Source organism: Atractosteus spatula, chromosome 15 (genome assembly GCF_055471065.1).
Source record: "Atractosteus spatula isolate fAtrSpa1 chromosome 15, fAtrSpa1.hap1, whole genome shotgun sequence".
Classification (NCBI taxonomy): domain Eukaryota; kingdom Metazoa; phylum Chordata; class Actinopteri; order Semionotiformes; family Lepisosteidae; genus Atractosteus; species Atractosteus spatula.
In genome coordinates this window covers 15735709-15755977 of record NC_142720.1, presented here as the reverse complement: position 1 = coordinate 15755977, position 20269 = coordinate 15735709, and the positions used below count along the sequence as shown (strand labels likewise).

The following is a 20269-nucleotide window of genomic DNA, read 5'->3' as shown; positions in this document are numbered from 1 at the left end:
ATTTGAAAATTATGGATTTTTTTTTTTTTATTTCTTTCAGAAAGTGCCTAATAGGAATTAGCTGTCACACAACTAACAGAGCAGAACAGAGACTTAAATGCTGAAATAATGCTCATTACAAATAGAAAAAAAGGCTCCAGATTAACTTTAATCATTTGTCCCATTATCAATGCTTACTAATTGGGAAAAAAACAACACAGTAAACAGAACATGCCAAAAATTATATATGCATTTGTCTGGAGTAGTTTATTGGTAATGAACATTAAAACATCAATGCTTCAGTGTTTTGGGCTTATTAAAATATTCAACAGATATCCGTGCTCTGCAAAAGTACTAGCCTAGCTCTATCTAAAAATTATAATTAGACTCCACATTCAGAGCTGTACTGAAAAGATAAAGGAGAGTATGTAGGGGTCCTAACAGTTTCTAGGTGGAGGTCAATTGTGTAAGATTAGTTAGCATCCCTTTGTGGAGAATAAGATGCTTCTGTGAAACCTCCAAGCCCAAGGATATCAGAGAGTCACCTTCTCTAAACTCCTTCAAATCCAGACTCAAAACCTTCTTCTTTAGAAGAGCCTTTACTTAACTGGTTCCATTCTTCACCCCTCTGCAATTCTTAGTACCACCATCCACGGTCTCCTCTGTATATTGTAATTGTGTTTTATCTTGTGTATTCTTTTTATTAATTATTGTTGTCATTCTGTAAAGCGCTTTGAGAAGCCACCTTTAAAGTCGCTGTATAAAATAAAGTTTATTATTATTATTATTATTATTATTATTATTATTCCATTTAAGGTTTATGCTATATAACAAATAAGAAAACCAGTTTAGGAAGGGGATGCCACTCATACGTGGTCATACTTCATATCATCACAAAAATAATGGAAACTGCGTTTTCATTATGATCCTTGTCTTAAGGCGAATGTAAAAAAAGTTTAAAAAGTCAAAAGGTCTGCTAAGGTGTTTTATTATATGCGGTATGGATTTTCATTTTCATATACATTTTCATTTTCATATAAACCATTTTGTTTATAATGTGAGAGATTTATATGAACAAACGAAGTCCATCCATCCATTCTAATAAAACTACATATTCCACTTAAGCATCATGGTGACATAGTCTATTATGGAAGCATAGGGTGTAAGGTGGGACTACACCCTAGATGGGAAACCAGTCTATTTCAAAGCACAAATGTGCACACAATTCAGATATACCATGTCACTCAGCCAGCCTCTCTTTTATAGGCAGAAGAAAACAGGATCACTTGGAGAAAACCTACACAAAAGACAACCTAGTCTAGAACTGAGCCCAGGACTCAAGAGTTATGAGGCAGCTAACTACTAACTATCGTGCCACCCGAACGGAGTCTGAGACATGAATAATTCATTTCATTCATATAAAAATTATACATATTACTTCAAATCCGGATTTAAAGTAAAGATTTTAGTGAATTTTTAGCTTAAGAAATAGATTTGAAAATATTAACTACAGTATAAAGCGAAAGATCTTTCTGTTTTATACTTGCTAAACATGAACTGTATTACATTACTTTAAAATGTAAACATCATATGAATCCTGTTTATCAAAAAAGTACATTTTATTAACACAAAAATAGACAGGATGCAGGGCATTTCCTGTCATAAAACTGCTTAAAGAAGATGGAAAATTGCAGCTTTTCTGTAAAGATATTGCTATCATGTGCATGTCTTAAACTTCCATTATGTAGAAGGATAAAAAAAACAGTTTTCATCTACTGTATATAATTTGAGAGTTCAAAGATCAACACCTGTGACATTTAGTGGATATTTTCAATCATTAAAAATATAATAAAGGTTGCAAAATTAAATGAACGCATCTCAAACAAGCTTTTTGTTACTTGTTATTTAATTTCAATTTTAGAAATGATCTGTTTAAAGCAATTAGTGCTAAATAGCTGTCTTGGCTCAAATTCAAATGAAAATAATTTACTAGCAAAGCAATGGGTCTTCATACATCTGACTATCAATAGGAAAACAAAAGGACCATGTGAAAAAAAATCACAAAGAAAACATTTCATTTTTTTTTCTTTCTAGGATTCATTCAAGCAAAACTATCTGGTTGCTAAGATTTTTCACCTAACTCACTGGAAAAAGTTAATGGTTTCTTTACAGTACTGTACATATCACAGGTTCAGAAAACTTCATTAGCAAGATGCCAAAATGTCTGAAGACTGAAAGTGATCTAGAATTTGCCCTTTATGGCACAGACAATTTTAGATAATGACATATTTTCACAAACTTCTTCATCAACAAAATGTTGAATATTGTGAAAAGGATGGATGCATTTGGGCTTTAAAATATTGTAAGAAAATGAGTTACAAGAAGATTTTTTAATTTTGAAAATATAAGCTACAGTACATCAAGCACTTAAAGTATCATTCCTTAAGGTCAGTGATTTCCTACTAATTCAGAAATAAATATTAAGAGTGATGAAGTGGAGTGCCTCAAGCCTTGTTTTGTTTTGGATATTTTATCATAAACAGTGCATGCACTACAACTTTGAATTAACTTTTCATACTTTAAAGATCCAAAGCCAAGAAACAGTTTCTACTATGCTGGAAAAAAGAAGAAAAGATGTTACCAGACCCAGAGTTCTAGAACATAAAAAATGTGCTTGCGAAGACCCTAACAGTTTCCTATTATCTCCTGGACAACCTATTACTGTCTTGTTGTTTGAAGAAGCACCTGTTATCTCATGCTTTCATATTATACTTGAACCTTTAAAATATTTATTTAACCTGGACCAGGCAAAGTTCACAATAACATGCTTCAGACTTCAAAAGACACAATTTTCATGAGGAATATCCGATAGATTCAGATGCAAGGTGAGCTGTAAAATGTGATCCTCTGTTCTCCCCTCCCATATGCATTTCATGTACAGTACATGGAAGAGATCTGACAGCAGTGGTCACACATTTACCTTCTTACAAATTAATACAATAAAATTAGCTCTGCAAGAGACTGCCTTGCTCTTGTAGGTGTTTGATAAATAAAAGTCGAGTAGTAATCAATATGGATGATCTCAGTGAGATCAAAAGAAGGTACAGTATTTGTGTGTTTATTGGCACTGACATTCTTGTATAGAACTCCAGCTATGATAACTTATACAACAGGGAGGTGAGAACCACAACCTTTTTCAGTTTTCTCTGCTTCCATTCCAATGACATCCCCTGCTTTTATAACTCATTAATACTCTTTTGAGAGCACTTACAAATTGCTCCACTGAAATAATACATCTTTATATTCTCAATATATGAATCATTTCCTCTATCCAAACATAAAAATACTCCTTAGGATTGCACTCATTTGTAATTAAGGAAATAAATAACTGCTTTGCTTTCTGTGCATTTAGTAGTGTGAGCTAGAAACAACTTCAACTCTCTGCTGATATATCCCATAATCCAGGAGGTAAAGCTCACTAAGAGATTGAAACTAGGAACCCCATGTTTTTATTTACAGTACAATCATCTGCAGCACAATGATACCTGAGGCATTTGTAGTGAATTTTTCATACATGCTGACTTTTCTTTCCTTGAGCAAACAGAATTATCTTTAAAACCTGAAATATCTTCTGTTGGAATACTAGATGAACCTTATCTCTGATATTTGTATTTTTAACAAACAATTTACACTGAAAAAAGGTTTAGCATTAGGTTTAGCTATAGTGGATGCTATACAGTATGTAAGAAGTTCAAAGAAATGTAATGTTAAGCAAGGCTACAGAGAGTAATAAACCACTGTGACTGAACATGGTTGCAAAAAAAACATGTCTGATGGCTGAAAATTTCTTGCAGATGTCCTCCTTAAACATGACATTGACATGTGTTTCTATCATTTGAGGCATGCCCTAGCAGTACTTAAAAAATACTTTAAAGATTTCTTGCATATCTTTTGACTTAAACAAAGGAAAAAACACACACGCAATAACAAATTGTTATAGATAGACCACAGAAATAGACATTCTTTGAGAAATTCCAAAACATTATGGTACATACAGTATTAACCTCTGATCTGATTCTGTTGTACTGCTTTCTATAATGTACAGTATATACTGTATTGTAACTGAGGAGAAAGGTCATGAAGGCAATGTACACCTTGTAACATCTACTGTACAAGATACTGGTGGCTGTTACTCTGACTTACACATGTACTGTAGCTTTTGTTTTGTTTAGCAGACAAAGGAGTTAAAAATTAAAATAAACAAAAGGACACTAATTACCCTGTATTATTCTTCACAGCAGCTGTTTGTTAACACGTTCCAAGTAAAACTGGGGAGAAGATTTTTCTATGTAGGAATGATGAATGTATTGAGACCACCTTAATTATCGATGCGCTGCAGTTTACCATGCTTCAGAAGTGAACATGGTGGAAAGATTCAAACGCTTTCACATTGCTTTCAAAGAGCTTTGTGAAAAAAATAACAGAGCTCGGTTTTTTGTTGTGCAATATGTATTTGAAAAACAATACTGAAAGAAAAGAAAGAAAAGAGCATTAAACTAAATAACAAATCAAATACATGTATCAAAATAATTAAATTCTATAGGAAAAAGACAATAATAAAGGAACATTTTTATGATTAAGCATTTTATTTATTTGTGTGTTTCCAATAAAAGAGGAATTTCATACTGTATATTTGTAACGAAATTTGTAAAATTTGATTATATTGTTTCTTCTGGTCTTTAATTTAACTTTATAGGATAAAAACATGAATTAATGTCAAATTTCGATTTTTAATAAAACTATAGGACTATAGAGTAAAATGTAATTCTCAACCTAACAAGGGATAATGATTGCAGTATGGTATCAACATCTGTCAACATTTGTCAGATATATGACATATCATATCTCCCAGTTGAGAATAAGAGAGCAGGCTCTGGTTTATCTCCCCTGTTACATAAATTACTGCAAAGGCAGAAGAAGCAAACAACTTGCCTATACTACTACTACTCATAATGTGTAATGGTGAATGATCCTAAAAATCAAGGAAATTAAAGCACTCAAACCTTCTCCATAACAACTGGTGGCCAAATAGTGTGAGACCAGAGCACTGGGTATGTAAGAATCTGGTCTGAGGTGTTCCTATTTATTTCAAATATATTAAAAGAAAACATATTGAGATATCTCATGATTGATTGCTGACTGCTTGATTCTTTCCTTTTTTTCTTTAAAAAATAAGTACTGTTTTTAAATTCATGCCTGATTATTTGCAAAGCACCACTGCAACGCCTTTTATAATCTGCATTCTTAAAGCTTAAATGTCCCTAGAGAAAATAAAGGAATATGTTTGTACCACAGCATAGAAATAAAAAACATAATCTATCACAATTTCTTATGGTGACTGCTTTGCTTTTATTTAAAAAAAAATCTTTATGGGCTTCTGCTCATATCAGCATAAAAAGATGGACTTAACAGCAAGAGATCTGTATAATAAAAGCAATTGCTTTACTTGTTAAACTAAAATCTTCCACCCACATTCATAATGTTCCAAATGGACCCCTGGCTTTGTTGCTGGTCACGGTCTTGCAGCAACAAAGAGAGAAAGGTCAGCCTAAAGTAATGACCTTCTAATAAACTGTTATTATTACAAATTAATTACCCTTGATTGTGGGTTTGGTTGCATTCAGCCAGATAAAATGAAAGTGATGCTCTGCATATTTAATAGGATGGCTTAAAGTAGTGCTTGGATTCTTTTTTGTAGAATAGAATTAGACTCTTATTTTGAAATATTTTTTCTGGTGTAGTTTTAAGGAAGGTTGTAAAAGATGCAATCTGTTAATATTTTACTCTTCTTTTATGCCTACATGCTCCATTTACATACTGTACAGTTGATCATTTCGAAGCAGAAAGAGAAACAGGTTTAGTATCTGCTTAAAGATGTAAAATTTCACACGCTTAAAGCCTAAAATAAAGGCTTGAATATTAGTTTACAATGCACTTCCTGTGATAAATAAAAACATGGGGTTTGAGGGCATTGGAAAATAATGAGGTGTAAAATTGCCTTGCACTGAAACTCCTTTAATAAAAAAGGAGAAAAAAAGGTAGAAGCAGTGAAGGCTTCCTGCAGCTTTCCTGTGCCTCTTATGACGAGTGATACAGATCTTTGGGACGATCATGTTAGATGCTTTTAATTGAATCTGCAGCGGAGGTATGAAATAGTGCCCAGATTGTGCTGAACTCATGTTCTACTACATCAGGCTGTCATGTGTGTCAGGGGACCACATGTCCTTCCTCTGCCACGCACTCTTGGGGTAAAACCAAAGACAGGTCGGGGATGCAGGCTGAGCAGGTGTCATGGACCTGTTTGATTTATGTACATATGCACGTCAAGTGGGATAATATAGTTGAGCAGAGTAAGCAGAAAAGAGCATAAATCACTGTCGGGAGCTGCTACTGCCCTATTCAGACAGAAAATTGTCCTCCTTTACCGCATCACAGAACAAGCACAGATGTAGCCCTGATCTAAATGTAACTTTGATTAAATATCATCAAGTTTGAATGTCTTTCCCTCACCATCTCAACTGCGCATTCAGCACAAGGGCACTCCTTAGCTATCATTACGGTCATTAGCCACACTTCTGTTGGAACTAGTTCCTTCCAAGTCACTTTTAAGGTCTGATGACTAGAGACAGTTCTCATCAATGCCCGATGTCACTCTTTTTTAACACTATATATAGTACCTGTAATAACACGTACGCTGAAATTGTCACTGAGAAATCTACCTTGGAACCCAACAAATTTCTTAGTTTAAGAAAAACTTAATTTCTACTGTCTGCCAAGATTAGGTTAAACCTATTAAATGTCCCTTGGTGTCTGATAACAGAGAATTTATACACTTTATTGTAGACTTTGAAGGGAAAAAAAACTCATGAATTTCATTCACAACCACATTTCTTGTGAAGGAATATTTCATATTTGTTGTGTTGTTTTTATTTTTTAATAGGATTTTTCATATTAAACTCAAGTGCTAGCATTCTAGTCAAATAACACAGACCTGCACTGTATCAAAGCGCTGAGGCAGCTTATCAAAAGAAGGTATATCAATATTATTCTGTATTTGTGTGTATTATTAGGTATAAAAAGCAAATGAATACTGCTCCTGATCTGTGCATATGAAGCAAAGGTATTGTCTTTCTTCAGTGACAACCTTGAGTAGTGAAACAAAGGGACAACTGCGTTTTGTAGCATGCTTTATTTATCTTATAACCCTATCACTCAAGCCGTCCATTTCCTTCACACCTCTGTGTTCTATTATTCATGTCACTGCCACAGGACGGCAAGATTTATTTAAAGGGAAATAGTCCATCAATCACCACACACAAAGAACAACCTCATTCTTCAAAAGGCAGGGGAAATTTTTAAATTAATCTGACACATTACAAAATTATAGGAACGGATAACTTGCTAACCGAATGTGTGATAGATTTTGCAAGAGCACAAGTTGGCTTCATATATAATAAAATACCAATCATACAGTAGCAATCAGATGTCCAACGAACATTTTCTTGTTAACATACTGTGAGTCCTATGTGTACAAAGCCTTCAAGGCTGTATGTGTATAGATACAGTAAACTAATCATAGCATAAGGGTATTGTCTGTGATGTGTCACCATCATAGTGTCATCATAATGTCACTGATGTCAGTATTCAGGTCCACACTTTATCATACTGCTCCACATTGTGACTGTGATTAGCTTCAACAGAGCCCTCAGTAATAACACCCATACAGCTGCAAGGTGTCTGTAATACAATATCAATGTGACATTGAGTTTTTTTCCCCCAAATCTGCCAAATCATGTGTAACACTAATTAAAAAAATATTGAAGACTGTGGCTTCCCTCTTCTGTCCTTTCACTACCTTTTCTCTCTCTTTTCATTTTTTCCTTAGCTTATCTCTTCCTCATCTCTGCTTTCCTCTTTCTACTCCTTTATTCTTTTTTATATTATTGTTGGATATACACAGTTTTTTTAGGTATCAAGTCTGTCATGCCATGAAGATTGTTCACATTTGTTCATTATTGTATATACTGTAGAACCATGCACTATTATATTTTTCCTGAAAAACCAATAAACAAACTGAACATAAAAATATATATCTGACCAGGTTATTAATATGAACCTCTGAGGACAAGTAAAACATCAGTAAAACATCCTGGCACACAACTATGAACAATACAACACAAACTGAGCACTATATTCAGTTATTTATCTATTTAGCACAAAACACATCTAATTAGTCAATTTTCACAACAGTGATAATTAATCTGCCCTGCAATCTAATTATTAAAATGATGCAAACTTTATTTGAAGTACTTTATTCCAATTCATTTAATTAAAATGAAATAAAAAATAAGTAAAAGATAAGTAAACATGCCACATACATACAGTATATTTATTTACATTATATGGTGATGAGATATTCGGCAAAGTAGGTACAGATTTAGCTCAGTTTGTTCACATCACCTTTTACTGAGCATTCACTCTTGCAAGCAGTATAGCAGTAATATCTCCCAGCTCCAGAGTGAGACTGCCAACATGACAGCACTGCAGCACAGGGCCCCTTTTCTCTGAATATATTTCCTCTGCAGACACCTTCTGGAGTCATGGAAACAAGCCACAGGCACTAATTTTCCACAATTTCGTAAAGCCACCCACAACCGTGCCATTTCTGACTGCCTGGGAGTAGGGAGGTGAGCAGAGGAAATGAAAAGCACACCACCACATGTGCACTGGAATTAGACCACAACTGGAAGTTTAACCAGAGATATGCTGACACACAGGGATGATGTTGGAAAGGTAAGTACTGTACAGTAAGTGTGGGCTTGCATAAGCACAGCCATCATGATGCAGTGCAACAGCACGGTAGTGTCCCACTGCCTCAGAGCTCGTCACACCTTCCTCACAATTAAAAAGAGGGGAAAAAAGATTCTGCTGTAGGTTGAAATCCAGCTTGATGCTGGATCACATCACCTTTTAGCTACTGTATTTGATTAGCCTTTGTCTCCACATGTTTATGTGTTAGTTAAAAAACATCACATTACGCATAAAAAGCCTTCCAAATACTAGATCTCTTATTAAGTTTAATTAAGGACTACCACACCCCCATCCCTGTCATGTTCTCTCGAAGAATAACCTTATGTTTGAGAGTTGAAACTCACCAAACTAAATGTTTATAGAATATAGAATACATATGTATACATAATACAATCTTGTGGTTTAAGGAATGAGACTCACCAACATTATGGAGAAATTGTATGTATTCATACAGAAATTTTTCACATTTTCTAATATGAGTGTGCATTTTGTATTCAGCAGCAAGTACTGCCTTATATAAGGTGTGTGTGCATGTAGGTGCACGTTTACTGTTAAGATAAACTGAATTTTATGTGATTAACAACAGGCACAGGTGTCTGTTGGTAATATATGCTGTACTAGAGAGGATACTAGTATCTGCTAATAATGGCCATTGTTCCAATAAGGCCTGGAGTGTGGAGATATTTGTCACTGCCCAGGCAGTTCATTTTAAGCTGGGTATAATTAATATTTAATCAGGATCTAAGGGTTTGGATGCATATTCATTGCACTCTCACGCCAACAACTGGGAACTGTAGAGATTTCATATAAATGACCATGTTATACATTAGAGAGCCAACTGGCCTTGAAACAAACATGATGAAACAGAGGCAAAAATAGCCTGTACAAGCTGCTCAGTTGCAGATGAGCATCCTGATGAAAGAATGGGGGGGCATAACAATTAAAATAAATGAATTATTTAACTTTAATGGCCAGTGTTCCAATAAATGTATAATATATTTAAAACTATTCATTAAGATTTTCTATTTTAAAATAAAATAAAGATTTGCAGACGTAGTCAATGTAGCAAATACTGTATAAGCTTTTGCCATAATTTATTACTTAATTCTTGTTCCATAATTATGATCCACACATACACAAAGTATTGAGGATTTACAAGGATTTAAATAATTTCAAATTGTGCATTTCATTTGTCACCATTTTTAGCATATGTCTGACCACAGCCACGTCCACAGCCTTTTTGTCAAGGTACAGTAAAACGATGTACAGCATAATTACAAAACATTTTTTACAACTTTGTACTTCATAATTTGTAGGTTTTGCATTTAGGTTGCTATGGGACACAGTATTGGCTAAAATATATTTTAAATACTTTTTGCAGTGAGTATATGTCCAGTATTAAATCTCTGGGAACTGCCAAAACCCATCTAATTCACCTGTTTCTCAGAGCTGTACAGTGCAGCCAATAGCCAGCCGATGTAACCCAGAAACTGTTCAGCAACTGGAGACACAATCCCGAGTGTCCTTGCACAGTGCAGAAGAATTCATGAATATTAAACACATTATAATTAACATTACCAATGCACAGGTGTTCAAATTATAAATTAAATTATATCTAACTGGTAACCCCATAACTATTGAAAATGTAGACCTCAGGCAGGTACTATAGCTATTGACCAAGCTAGTAAATTTTAAAAATCTAAAGCTCAAGAAATAGGAAAACTGCTGGACTGAATTCACTATTTTGCATTTCCAAAACCTGTTTTTATTTTTTGTATGAGCTATTAATAAAAGAGAGGAAGATAATGGATCACAACTCCTAGGCCTGCACGTGTCTCTGTAAATAGAAAGCATTTCTTAGAAAAACTAACTAAACACGTGTAGAATACTCCCTGGTGTATGTTTCACCATGTTTGAGCAATCAGTTTTACTGTTACAAATTAAAAAAAGAAATACATAAAGCTAAAATTTCTGCAAATTGGTGAATATATGCCCTACCGTGAGTCCTAGAAGGCAAATGGAGACATTAAGAACAAAGTGAAGACAGGCATTTGTAGGGAACTTAAAAAGCGTGCAATAAAATAAATGAGTCTCATTTGCTAAAAGATTACGGCATCAGCGCTATCTGTTTCCTGGGCTTCTCACCTGAACTTCGTTGTGCTGAAACCCCATAGCTACTTCTCTGCACAGCAGGCAGAATGCTTGGCCTATTTACTGGCAGCAAGATGCCATGGAGACCCAGATGCCTTTGTCAGCTTTTCAAGCACAGGAAAGAAAGATAGCTAGCAGACAACTAAACCCTAGGAGTCAAGAAGGCTTACAGATCAAGCCAGTGCTACAAAAGAAGCTGAACTTACGGGCTTTATCCTTTGAGCCAAGCCTATTGATGAAAAAAGAGATTGTTTCCTTCCCTTTTGTTAAGTAAAAAAGTAATAATGACAACAGTGTTACAGACACACACCAAAGTAAAGACCATGAAAAGCACAAAGATAAGTAAAAAACAGACAGTGAGAAAGAGGAAAATAGACAGAGATAGTGGGATTCACATAAGGGACTTATCTTGTTTTAAGAAATATTGAATGTGTGATGGCTACATTGGTGACCAATGCACAAGTGAGCTGTAAGACCTGGGCCCGATTGTGTTATAAATGATTATTATGTAGCTTATAATAGAATATATTTTATAGTTTAATTCTGAAAGTTTTTCATAACCAAATAATTTTCTCCAAATATATAAGAGATACCTATTTTGTAGCAGACACGGTAATGATTTTAAATAATTAAACTATATAAAGCACTATATAAAGTACTTTATAAAACACCCTTTTTCTAGTTTCTTCACTAAATGAGAAGGTGTTTGCTTTAAAAAGATGTTGATGCCTTGCACTGCTTGGCTAATTTAATAACTAATGCCAGGTATGCACAATGTACCAATTTCCTCTTGCATTTTTAAAAGATTTTTAATTCTGATTTATAATTCCTGTTGTTGTTTCTGGATTCCAATTCTTTATTCATAATTGGCTGTATAGACCATTGTAATATGTTTCTGCAAAATAGCTTTGCAATGCCTGCAAATCCATAGAATTGATGCCTGTTCATGAAGTATTTAATTAAAAAAGAACGTAAAGGAAAACTTGTGAAAGTTTGTTTTATATATCTCACTCTGTCTGAGCTCTGTGTGAATGCTTGTTTGGCTTGTTCAAAAAATAAAAGTTCCAGTCTGCCAAGGACATAGTACAGAGAATTCTTTTCAAAAACCAATATTTTTATCACTGAATAAATGCTACACACCCACATTAAAAATAAATGAAAATCAGGCTGAATATGCTCATGGAGTAGAAGAATTACACATATGTTATCCACATGAAGTACTGTACACATCTACAGTATATAAAAAATACACTCAGTTGCACAACTGGTTGCTGGAGAAACAAATGCATTTGTATAACACAGCAAAAAGAATTAGTAATATAAAGCTTTACTTCCCTGCCAATCATTGTTGCTCTCTGTACCAAGCTGTAATTATACTGTAGGATTATTGCAGCAATTACAGTTCATTGTGTGATTTTCAGATGGATTACATGCTTTGACTGTGATTTAGAGATTGGAATGAATCTGTGAAAACAGTATTTTACAGGATCAATATTTACGGGTTTAGGAGTAAATGATGGAACAGCCATTTTGTGCATGAATGCATACAGCACATGGACAGTTGTAAGGCAAGTCTTTGTTTGTGCAAGCTACCAAACAACCTTACGTTCTCTCCTTTACAAAACATCAGCACTAAAAAACAAATGAGAAGAGCTTTGATCTTATGAGAGCAAAGCCAGTTCAACCACAAACCAGGTTAGTACCTTTCATTAATTGTTCCCTGAAAATGAGTCTCGGTAAATATTACACTAACAACAATACGTCATCTTGGGTACCGTATACTGTATGCAAGAAACCAAATTGCATTTTATTCCATTTGTTGTGCATTATTCCTCTAAAAAATTGAGAAAAGAATGGAATTCTGTCCAAGGACTTAATGGGAGATACTTTGAGAAATTTAGCTGACCACTTACTGTCTTGGGAGCTCTTGAGTGTTTTTCATTGGGTCTCCCAACAGAAAAGGGTGCAGCATGTAGACATGAGTACCTGGCACCTGCATGCATTCAATCAAGGGAATTGCTTCTGACTGCAGCAGAAGTGGGCAGGTTGGAAGAGACACATGGCAAAGGAAATGCTACAAACAAGATGCTTTGGCAGAGTAACCAGAACACTTCTGAAACATTTTGTTTACACCTTTCTTACTTTTCACTAGGAAGAAGAAAGCTCCCTGCCACATGAGCCGAGCATTATGTATTTAACTGAAACACTTATACAGTATATATTTTTTTAAATTGCAGTGCTGCAGCAAATTCTTTTCAATTAATAGCGGGGTACCATAACAACACTTTAACCAGGATGGTAATTAAAATCCCATTCAAAAAGGAATCCCTAAAGCTATTATCAATCTACTAGAATCAATGCTAATAAATATTGGAACATAATTCAGGGTTCAAAGCAATGATATCCTCTACCAGTGATCGTGGATGAGTTATGACATTACTTTTCCCAATTAGGCTCAACATTTCCCAGCTGAAGCTGATGTTGCTAAGCTAAAACTATATAACCTTACAACAAAATGTTTTATTTTTTAAATGAATGAAAAAGCTTTCTCTGATTGCTGACTTCATTATACCTTTTAATGCAAGCTGGTTCAAAATGTTTGTTTAAAAACATATTTAAGCGCAGAATAACTTGAATGTTTGTGCTATACAATATGTTGTCGGAACAATACTTGAGGGCAAAAGAAAAGAAATGTAGCACACTTAAGGTTTTTAGAAGACTGCATTTTGCATTCAAAAACCCATTTCTATGGTAATTGTAAAATGTTGTCATACAGCAGTTCATGCTAGCAGGACACCTATCGTGATCTGCTTTTGACTTATTTCCTATCAACTGAATTTGCCCAAACAAACAGAAATAATTCCTTCACCCCAATGAACACCCTGGAGAAACACTGACCATGTCCCAGCCCATCAATTTAGTATGAAAGCAATTCAATTCTGCTTGACCAAAATCAGTTTCTTTTGTTCCAAAACATGCAATCACCTCCGGCATTTTGCAATTGCTGTTTTAAGTGCTTTGGTTTTATTTTTCAAAGTCTCTTTTGAGTGAGCAGACTAGAATGGCATTCTCTTCATGTATTCACCAGATTCACGAAAATAACACTTAAAAAATCACTACTCTCTTCCTTGCACGATACATGGCAAATTAAATTGATATATGAGCCCATGTCTTCTTTGACCTACAAAGTGCATTGTGAAACATTTTCTGTCTTCAAGGAAACTTGTCAAACCCTGCCTTTTACTGTAGAATAATGGTATAACTAAATGATGTGCATCTGTTGGGTTATTTAAAAGAAATAAACAACTGCATTAATTGTGAAAGACTGCACCATAAGAAACAACTGCATTCCTTATGAAAGACTGCACCACATTTAAACATTAAATATTAGCAGTTATCATGTGAATTAAAGAAATAAGAAACAAATATTTTTGATTTCTAAACATAAATCAATTTGTTGTAAGTTCAATCAATAGAGTTCACCATGTACTGTAAGTAGAATCATAGCGTTATATTATAAATGATCTATCTAATATTATATTGAATGTACTCTTCCTGGAAGATTCCGAATCTTTGCTTACAAAAACCTAACAAAACCTAAATATGCACTACACAGTCATGCTACAATACTGAGCTTCTCAGACCATCCCACTAAAAGACATGAACTGGGAAACAACACAAACGACTCCTTTGCTTAGTTGGAGACTCCGTCTGACTGCTTTAGAATAGATCTGCGCCAAAACAGCTGCAATAGCTTGCAAATAGACTTTCATTCCCAAAATGCTTTACCGTATTGATAACTACATGCATATCATATATACACTGATAATTCACAACAAAACAATGTGGTAATAAGAGCAATGTACCGTTGGCTCTCTGGCAGGCGGCTTTCCTCTCCGGCTGGATGCAGTAGTGGTGGTGATTTCCATGATGGAGGTGGAGGTTTCTGAATGGTTTGCGGTGGCACTGGACTCCGTTGTCATAGAGGATGGGGATTCCCCGACCAGGCGCACACTTCCTTCGATCTTGATGTTGGGGTCACTTTCCACAGCCATGTTGAGCACCTTCAGCCCATTGTAGTACAGACCAGACAGCTGGCCCTGGAATGGACGGCTTCTGTCCTTGCCTCCAATTTTTATAGTTGTTTGGCTATTGAAGATAGTAAGTTGGCGGCCTGTGAAAACAATGTTACATACATACGGAAATGTTGACTGTGGACTCTATAGTTCCAGGGAGGATGATGGATAATAATCACATCAAAAGACGGATTATTCATGGAGTGGCTAATGATAGCAATAAATTACCTACAAGCTTTTCAAGCAAGTAATTTATTACCGTTGTGATGAAATGCCTATGGAATGCAAATTTAAAGAAAATAATATTTATAATATCCTAAATTAGTGTGGTTTTGCTAAAAGGACAATCACATCCATATTATAATAGCACAACGTCCTAAAAATGTATCTCACTGAACCAGTTTTCTAGAATAAGATAAGAAACATTTAAGGAAACCTTTGAAATTAATCTTGGTATCTACAGTATGCTAAATATTTCTCTAACATATTCTTATTCAGGCCGATGAAAAGAGATCTTATACCACATGTTTACCAATTTATTGCACTGCATATATTGAGAGTATGTTATACAAAGACATTTTCACTATGGAGGAATATGATCTAACTTTGGAAGTACTTATTGAAGTATCAGGAAAATGTTATTGAAGTTACTAAGCCTCAGAATGTTTTTCAAAAGTTGGTTAAAGTAAGATTAATCAAGCTGTTAACAGAAAAAGGGTTAAAAGGAAAATAGGATTATTATCTTTAAAGATGCAGTCAGTTGATCTGTATTTGATTTTATTTACCATGTGCATTTCTTGTGGAGGTAAGAGTTACAGTAAGTAGCATGTTTCAGTTTTGTCAGTAAAAAAAGATTTGGTTTTGTGAATGATACAGTACCTGCCCCATTAACCTTTTTTTACAAGCTTTGAGTGATATTACTGCTGACATTGAAATGTCTATCCCGCCAAATTTCATAATTGATCTGATATTATTGAGATGATAAATGTACCCAGATGTCTGAAATATCTCCTTTCAAAAAATGCCATCTCTTTGTTGTTCAGACAGCAAATGACATGTGGAGATAAACATACAGTATACTGTACCGTTGTATATTCAAAACTCTTAGGGGCTGAAATTCTCACTGCTTTCTATTCCTATTAAAATACCTAAGGGTTTTGAATATAAGGCCCATTGGGTTCTTTAGAGCAAGTGTATCGAAGACAACTAAAAGGTAGAGATAGGTAGGTTTCCTCCATGGTCTGAATTCTACAGTACAGTAAGAAAAAGTACTTTGCACCACTTACTGAAGTGCACCCACAGTTAAACGAAGCAGTGCACCAATGCAGTACATGTGATCTGCATACGTCTGATTGCCTTTCAGCAAGAGTGAGAAGTTAAAACATATAAATTAGATGTAAAGGTGACTTTAATAATGGGACACATAAAAATGATAACTTATGAGAATATTTCCATTAAAAAAGAAACAGAAAAAAAGCAAACCTTAAAAAATTAAGCATTATGACACATTTCGTTTTGAAAATACATCTTTAGAATAGACAAAAAAGGCATGCACCAAAATTAGTGTTTTTATTTTTTAATAAGTTTTCTTGTTCGTATATCCCTCAGTATATTTACAGTATTTGTTAAAGGGACTTCATTTCTGATGCCAATTAATATTGCACTCTATTTAAGATAGCTATAAGTTTAAACAGTGCGAGTTTTCATGATCCATAATAAAAAAATAGTCTGCTAATTGGACCTTTTTAGTTGATAATTTAGATGTTTACAGCAGGAAAAGACTAGAAATAATTTATATATTTTTGTTAATAATGCTAATATTACTTCAGAAGATTGAGTTAGAAGATTATATTTACAGTCCCTTTAACCTGAAGTTAGCAGGGCAGACTTATTAAATAGCTGATATTTCTTAATAGATAAATAAATTATTATGCAAAGTATGCAAATATTACAAGCTATATTTTACTCTTTTAAAAATTTTGTTTTATTTAGTTTTACTGGTGATTTATATTTTAAGTTTATTGGTGTTACAATGTATTACTTGGTTATGTTCAAATTATTTTTATTTGAAGTTTTAATCAATGTTTTTACCTTTGTCGAGTAGCCATTCATCAACTACTCGACCAAGTCGATATGGGATTCGCTGTCTAGCAATCGCCAGGCGTTCGTTATCATTGTTTCCTTTAAAGTTTAAAGAGACATTTCATTGGTTAAAATCTGTAAGGTCAAAGGTTAAATGTTAATACTTAAAGCTTGAGCTATACAACTGCCACATGATTTTTTTTGTAATTTTGGAAGTTTAAAAAAAGCTACCTAAAACATTTCATTGGTCAATCTTTTCATTCAGTCATTTAATTTTATTTTAGCAGACAAATTATTCCTATATTAATTGAAAATTAGAAAGCTGAATTTTCATCTAGGTTATTGACGTTAAGTTATAAAACAACCCAAACAACAAATTTAAACATATCCATAGCATAACTCTACAACAAAATACTCAAAGGATTTTTTTCTTTCTTTTTTTGGCAGAATTTTTCTTTTTTCTCCTCTTTTTAGCTAGTTAAACATTGCTCAGAAGAAACATTTTTATTTATTATTTTTCAAAATACATTCAACCTTTTGCACCAAGTTAGTGATTTAGAGAAGATCACATGATAACATGTTTTCACCCATCTTAGAAGTTCACACTAATTAGCTAGTCACAGAACAAACCAGTAAATTCAGTGATGGAAGTGCTTGGAATTTTTCAGAATTGATACAGAAGAAAAATGAGATAGTTAGGCAGCCGGTACAATTAGACATACTGACATCGGTTGGAAGGCTTTGACAAGAGCTCTGGTATGACTATGCACTTGGAATCGTCCTGGTATCCAACATAAATTATTGACACCATTCCTCACATCAAATGGAAACCATTAAGTTATTTTTACCATCCAAATAATTTACTATACATTTATGAAAAAGTAATTTATTAAATTAATATACTCACTAGTACCCTGCAGGTAAAAAGGGTTTTTCTCTCATCACCCTCCTAAACACCAGCTTCTAATTAAAACATACTTTTCAGTTGAGCAACACACAAAAGAGAAATTGTTTTTCAGTTTCATTATATCTTTCTTCAGTAAACAAGGCAACAAGGGTAGAAAAACATTGCACATTCCCGTTGTGCGTAATTTAATTTTTTATTATTCAATCCATTTTCCACACGTCTGCGCTGTCGCTGAGGCTAACAAGGGGAGAGCGGATGTGCTCGGTGGTTTACCCAGGTTCCTCCTCAGACACCTGATTTTCTGTGGCCCCTGAGCTTCTAAATCCATGTGGGGAAAGATGAGCAAAGGAAAAACATGGTTTCCAAGGTGACAGAGAAGTGGAGGTAGAGCACTGAAGCACAGAGCAAGGTTTATATACGGTAAGATACATGAGATCAGCTATGAGATACAGAGATATGTAAGGAAAGGCCTCTATGCTCAGGTAAGAACAATAAAACAACTCTCTCCGGAATCCTGTTCAACTCAAACATTATTATTATTCTTCCTGGTTATATCTAAGGGTATATAATGATTGACCTACAGTAAATAATTTTAAATGCACATTTTCTGTACAGTTAGAACACAAGTGATACTGAGATTATGCTATAATGTGGAACTTCCGTACCAGGTTACTAAGTGCTTTACCAAAAACTATAAAAAAAGAAATGTAAGGTATAAAAAATAAAGAAAACATTGTTGATATTTCATTACTTGAAATCAAACTAGCTCATCCGATGTAACAATTTGATCTCATGATGAGCTGTGCTCTTAATTGCAATGGACCATGGTTATTTCTCCTGTGCAGGTCTTCTAGTTCAACAAATAACCTTTAAAGTAAAGAAGTCTAAGAGTACACAGGCCCATCTGAGGATTTTTGCTGTGACATTGTCTTCAAAGATTGAATTTCAGACTCCTTCATTCTTTCACCAAATAGACAATATTTTGTCACATTGTACTGTATTAATTCTGTCTGAGCAGGTAGAGTTGAGGGGAGTAACAGTAATTTAACAGAATAAGAGTAAGCCGAAAGAAGTGAGAAAGGTCGGTTCAGTGAATCAGATCCAAATCTGCTGGCTGAATTGAGAAGGAGCAGTTGAAAATTTTTTAATCATATCTTTATATCTTAGGGTCAGCTGTGGCACACCAGGTATGTCAACTTGGCTAATATTCTTTTTTCTCAGTGTATTATATTGCGATTGCCGCAGTCTAATTCCATTTTGTTCTGTGAAATGAAGGTGTCAGTCATCTGGGGTGGAAGGCACTGAATGGCCTGATATCACTCTGAAGTCAATGGAAAACAAAAGAAAAAGAAAGATGATGATCTTGCTGCATGACTTAAGAGCACTCTTTTGTTATTACTGTATTTTTATTACATTATCGGCATTATCTGCTTACACAAAAGGCCTTTTAGAAACTACATACTGCAGACAAGACTTACTGAAATGCATTTTAAGCACAGAAATGATGCTTGAATTAAAACTGAAAATCCTTCACTGAATTGATTCTGACGACAGGGGGGTTTCATTTTGTTTCCAGGGAGAATGATTAACTTTAAGGCGACACATACAGACATACATACTGTTCATACAAAACACTTCAACTCACAATGTATCATGAACAGCCACTTATTGTAAAGTATTGACCCAAGATTAGGCCTTTCTGGGGACTAAGTAAACAGGCTATATAGTCAACATAAAGCTAAAACTTTCCTTGCATTATGTCTTGGAATGTTTTGAAGACAAAATAAAAATAGCTTTGTGAAATAATTTATTTTGCATTTGCTGTCTTCTCTCTGTTTTGTGGCAGAATACTATCTATGAAATGATAATTAATAAAAAATCTTTTTATTTCATTAGACCCTAAAAATTCTCCAACAGTTTAATACTCAAGGAAGGTTTTTGAATCTCAAGGCTACCTAAAGTACAAGGACACAGAACTATTGCCCCAGTGAAAAATACAAAAATATTCAAATATTTCAATAATCTGTCATCAGGTTTTACTGTCATATTTAATACTTTTTTATGTTCTAAACTATATATTTTCTTATTCATTTTATCTTTCAGTGTTCTTTATGAGAAGTGATTATGCAGAAAGAAAAGTTTATTCATGAAAGCACATTGATGAGATTGGAAATGCCAAACATTTGTGGGGTGCCTTTACAAC

At 34.2% G+C, this 20269-nt stretch overlaps 1 protein-coding gene across 18 annotated transcripts in view; it reads right to left on the bottom strand.

Moving 5' to 3' along the window:
• Positions 1–20269, bottom strand: part of nrxn1a (neurexin 1a) — a 349008-nt gene that overhangs the window by 35235 nt on the left and 293504 nt on the right. For 12 of the 18 annotated variants that reach the window (XM_088934356.1, XM_088934360.1, XM_088934363.1 and 9 more), the window contains 2 exons: positions 17169–17258; positions 14868–15175 (listed from right to left, as the gene is read on the bottom strand). In XM_088934356.1, the coding sequence (XP_088790482.1) occupies positions 14868–15175; positions 17169–17258 (398 nt within the window). The remainder of the gene's footprint in view (positions 1–14867; positions 15176–17168; positions 17259–20269) is intronic. The other 6 variants (XM_088934368.1, XM_088934370.1, XM_088934372.1 and 3 more) reach the window with 1 other exon arrangement.